The 5,674-nt window shown below is 32.3% G+C and overlaps 1 protein-coding gene across 1 annotated transcript; it reads left to right on the top strand.

Moving 5' to 3' along the window:
• Window positions 1–528: 528 nt before the first annotated feature.
• Smp_102670 (hypothetical protein) lies at window positions 529–4,931 on the top strand (the record flags this gene model as incomplete). Its single annotated transcript, XM_018792519.1, has 6 exons — window positions 529–667; window positions 1,052–1,114; window positions 1,582–1,644; window positions 2,566–2,604; window positions 3,341–3,406; window positions 4,609–4,931. The coding sequence occupies 6 exons, from the start codon at window positions 529–531 to the stop codon at window positions 4,896–4,898; spliced, it is 660 nt and encodes a 219-aa protein (XP_018644461.1). The 3' UTR covers window positions 4,899–4,931.
• Between the last annotated feature and the right edge of the window lie 743 nt (window positions 4,932–5,674).

Genomic DNA, 5,674 nt, shown 5'->3' on the forward strand with positions numbered 1-5,674 from the left:
ACACGAGATCCAATCCGTCAGGGAGCATCACTTCCCTCAAGATTACAGGTACACCTTGCTGACGAGTGCCAAGTAGCACGAAACCTCTGTCCATGGATCCCTGTCGACTACCTCCAACCACCATCTTATTATTATTTAATAATTTTCAAACAAGCCTCACATACAAGTACTTACGGTGTTTTTGGATTTACACCATACTTTTATGAAAAATGATGACTTAGTGTACAGATACTTTTGTGTTCTCAAGTAGTAGACTTGGTTTAATGAAGGATCAATTTATATTAATATTGAAGCTGATAAATTCCATCACACTAATCACGTTCTCATAATAAAAGTTCGTCACTACAGTATATACGTAAATGAATTTTCCCTTGACTATTTGTAAGATGACTATGACATATTTCCCCTTCAATGAGATAAATCGGTCTATATATATATATATATATATATATATATATATATGTATATAACGAAGGTAAAATAAATCAACAGAAATGTAATGGTTTGTAGTGGCATTAATCACCATTCATGTTTATGGTATTTCAGTTGCTCTATGCCATAATCATTAACACAATATCAATTATGTGTTTTATTTGTACCGTAGAAACAATAGAGGAAACAAAGAAGAGAGAAGGTGGAAAAATCCCTAAGAAGACAATCGAAATAGGTAATTATATATGTTTTTTACATATAAATTTTCTCACCATACTTCATCAAATATTATTTTATTTTAATAATTTTGTCTGATGTATCTTTTCATTATAAGGCAAACGTTCTTATTCGGAGATTTTGCGTTGTTAGGACACAGGAATTCAGTGATTTGTCTGTTTTTTCATCTGTTATAAAAATCTTATATACCCGACTAATAAACTGATCCACTTGTCCTGTAGAACGGTGTTATTTCAATTGAAAATTTTTAATAAATCATACATTTAGTGGCGGAATCCTTATAACTCAAAAATGAATATAAAAATGCCTTATTTACCATCAATAATGAACAATTTTAGTATTAAATTGTCTAATTAATTATGACTTTAATTCTTTTTTTCAGAAACTGTAGAAGAAACTACGAAGAAAGGAGCTCCTCGTATTCCAAGAAAAACAATTGGAATAGGTAAGATTAGATTTTTATCTAACTTTTTGAGTTCTTTTTTCTATCTCTTTTAGTGGTTACTGAGCTTGACTCATTGTATTTTTTGAGTAGTTTTGTTGTTTTATTATATATTACTTTGTTTTATGCGTAAATAGTTCCTCTCTATATTGAATGGAAAGTTAAATTTTAAAATCTTGGAAGTATTTTTGATCCGTCAATAATTATATTTCTAGTTCACTATGACTAATCACCGGTCCGGACTGTATTTCAAGTTATACAATTCATTTAATTCCCGCATGCGGGATTATGGATGCGCACTGATGAGAAGTCCCATACTATGACGTGATGGCCGTTCAGTGCCTCTGGGTTTTCAGTGGTAGTCTAGCTTACATAGACTCATGAATTCAACTAATAAAATCATTCTAATGTGTTTAACATTTGTGTTTGACATAATATTGTGCATTGTTCATCTTTCTCATTTTCCATAGAAACTGTAGTGGAAACAATTGATAAGGGAGTTCCACGTATTCCAAAACGTAGAATTGAAATAGGTAATCATATATTTTTTCGCATCAGTTTTGTTTCTTCTTACCCTGAATATATTCCAATTTTGAGTGTTAATTTACCATCTTAAAAAAAGACACTCACATACATCTGATTTACAAAAATTTTAAACGATTAAAAATATTATCAGATTATAGAGCTGCAAGCAGTATTATTATATTTCATTTGAACAAAACCAAATATTGAATTGACAACAGTAGTGTATTTCCTCACCACTATTATCCACAAGAATGAGAAGAGGAATAGGTATTGTAAGCAAAGATGGATAGTGGCTAGCAGTGGAATCCAAGACGCGCGTTCCGTCCTATTTGGGATTCGTCAGCTGGATCTACCTGCATCTCGGAGTTGATGTTCACTCTGCGACTCCAACCCAGTATCTTTCGCGTATTGCCAATAAGAGACTGATCAGTTGCAGTCCTAAACATTAATGGCAAGATTCAAACAAGTAATACTAAGTTGAATAGGTATTGTTATGAAATTCTAATTGTCATTCAATAATTTTCACAATGATTTTACTATAAACAGCTTTCTTATCACTGAAATGCGCTGTTATTACATTGTTTCTATGCTGTTTTTTCTTTTGTTTGCATATCAGACTGTCATTTTCTCAGTTGTTGTACAGTCTCCAATAATTATTATTATTCATGCATTTCCGTACCGATCGCGTTTCGTTTCCGTTCTTTCATTATCGATCTTCTAGTGAAATATATTCTCTGCCTGACCATCGTCATATACTACTTATGTGGATGTGAGCAACTCACATCACAATATTCGTTTCTTTATATGGATATAAATTGAATTCTTTCTAGGAATTTGTATAAGTTATATACTACTCATAACCGATACTACACTAAAATATTTTGCTATATTGAGATCCTTTCTATTCATTTCCTTTTTACTTTACACAGAAACTGTAGTGGATGCAACAAAGAGAAAGAAGAAAATAGGTGATGGTTTAAATCATTTTATTATTATTATTTGTAGTAGTAGTAGTAGTAGTAATAGTAGTAGTAGTAGTAGAATGATCAATGAACAGGAGTAGAATGAACAAATATTAAGATTGATATTTCATTGAAATTCAATCACATATCGATTTTCATTTGTATTATACGAGTACAATTTCCGCTCCTTTACTAAACATGATTCATATAACTGATTTGTACTGACATTAAATAAGAATAATATATTTGTAAAATCTCAGCGGATGAATTTGAAGTAAATCCAAGGTTTCGCGTGGCAATCTGGGCCCAGAAGATTTCCTTGAAGAACCCTGGGACAGAATGCCAGGCGAACTCGTTGGATTTACTTCCAATTCATTCACTGAGATTTTACAAATATATTATTCCTATTTAATGCCTTTATCAATTCGGCGCCCAAATACTGTGAAACTATTCGCTCTAATTTGGATGAAAGTTCATATATATGATTTGTACTGATTATATATATATATATATATATATATATATATATATAATCTGAAAAAAAGACAGAATGGATATCAGTTTACATGGATAATGAAGTTGATACAAAGTTATCTACTGCATATAACATACACCTTCTTTTCCAGATTACATTGTTTTATTTAACATCTCTAAATGAATATCACTGAATTCCTGCTATTTTCCAACTTTGTCTTGTTTAGTGATTATGTAACACAGATATATTTCTCTTTCATATTTCTAGATAAAGTCATTGATACAGTCAAAGTTTTATTCCGACCACCAAAACGAAGACCAATAACCATAAGAGGTAGTATTTTTCAATATCTATAATTTTATTTTAAATTAATCACATGAATACTTATGATTTAGTTTTCGAACTTAACAAAAGCACTGATATGTTGTTGCTAGTAGATTTTAAGATAAATGGTCACTCTCTAGATCGGGGCAATACGCACAGTATGCACATATGCCAATTAGAGACTGATCAGTTGCAGTCCTAAACATCAATGGGAAGATTCAAACAAACAGTACCATGTGAATTTAAACTTCACCACATTACACAAGCAAGTGACTATCAGGACTCAGTAGCTGAATGGATAACGTGATGGCGTTTGAAGCGAACGATAGTGGGTTCAAGTCTCAGAGTGAACATTAACTCTGAGATGCAGGTAGATTCAGCTGACGAGTCCCAAATAGTCCTGGATTCCACTGCTAGCCACTATCCATCTTTGCTTATAATGGTCACTCTCAATTTTTACTATATTTTCGAACATTTCACATATAACGTCAATGATACAGAAAAAGCATGAGTAAGTTAAGATCCAATTTTCTTTATGGTCTAATCTAGAATAATACGGCACAACTTCTAAATTACTGATACTAAATGATTACGTCATTACATATTTGTTAATTTTCACCTAATTTAACAAGTTCTAATAACTTTCCTAAAGTACAAAATAATTGGTTTTCGAAACCGGTTATTTGAAAATATAGAACCTTAATATAATAAGTGGAAACTAATCCCTTTAATTTCACTTAGTATTGTTTGTAGGTATCATTACCAAGTTTTGATTTGATAATTTTGAATAAATTGTTTGTTTGAATCATCCCATTGAGGTTTAGGACTGCAACTGGTCGGTCTCTAATTGGCATGTGTGTATACTGTGCGTACTGCCTCGATATAGCCTAAATTCACAAGCATTGAAAGCAAAGATGTTGCTAACTCGTTTTCACTCATCAGTAATGTAAGTGACTTAAATCTCTACAAAACTATAAAATACAAAGTCAAAATTGAAAATGTACAGATAAATCAACAAGATGAGTAAGCTAATGGTAAGAAAAACTGAACACAAAGATATTATATACTTGGTATTTAAATTAGGACATTGGTTCACATAGTGTTTTTGTTTCACCATATTGGATACAATTGTACATATACTGAGTTTTAGATTTATGAATTGACATTTTCTAACTATTTGCTGCATATCTGTTCGTTTACTTGATTTTTAGGTGGTTTTAAGGTAGGTGGTAAACGAACTGGGAATCGATACATACGCGTACATGCTGGAGGGAGAAGGAGATGTGGTGGTGGCATTAGAATACGTGCAGGAGGATGTTGTAGAGTTAGAGGAGGCTGCAGGGTTCGTGGATGTTGCCGAGCTCGTGGGTGCTGCAGGGCTCGCACATGTTACCGTCGTGGTGGAGGTTGTTGCCGAGCTCGTGGGTGCTGCAGGGCTCGCACATGTTACCGTCGTGGTGGAGGTTGTTGCCGAGCTCGTTGCTGGAGTGGCCGCTTATAAGGACTGTTATTTTCTACACATTATTTAATGGAGTTCTGTTGTTCATAAATATACTATATATAATTGTTATTTAAATAATTTGTAACGATTTTGAGTTACTATTTAATAAAGCAACAAATCATTTTAAAGTAGGTAGAGCTTTTTTATTTGATAAAATAGTACAATATCTGAAATGGAAATCAACGAATCTATTGGTTACCAGTATAGATCAGAAACCTTGATCATCCTGAAAAAAACCAATCCACCAAATGATCATAATAAATATAGCCTAGAGATCACAATATATAGGTAAATGCATATTAGAACTTAACATTCTTCAGTGCCTTTCTTATGACAATCAACAACATTATCACTGATCACTGAATCATCAAAAATCTTTTGGAACATTTATTAGACGATCTAAGGTAAAACAGAGTTATTTTGTAAACTTATTACAATTTCGCATATAAGCTTGCCGTTTTCTACGAAATCTAATTCATAAAAAAAGAAAAAGAAGCATGTCCTTCCATATACATCGATTATGAATACTAGTCTCACACTGCCTAGTGCGAGATCACCTTGTTAGGCTTGGGACTAGCACAATTTTCATTATGATCGCAAACAATTAAAATGTGCTTATTTTTTGTGAATGTATTTATGCGATGTCCATGAAGATAGATGAAACAATGAAGGTCAAAATTCATTTTAAAGAACAGGCGAAAAAAATTTGTTTTACCAACTAAATATGGTTGAGAAGCAGAATACCAGGAGAAAACAGGAACATATTGTTTGCACAT

This window comes from Schistosoma mansoni (genome assembly GCF_000237925.1).
Source record: "Schistosoma mansoni, WGS project CABG00000000 data, supercontig 0256, strain Puerto Rico, whole genome shotgun sequence".
Taxonomy (NCBI): Eukaryota; Metazoa; Platyhelminthes; class Trematoda; order Strigeidida; family Schistosomatidae; genus Schistosoma; species Schistosoma mansoni.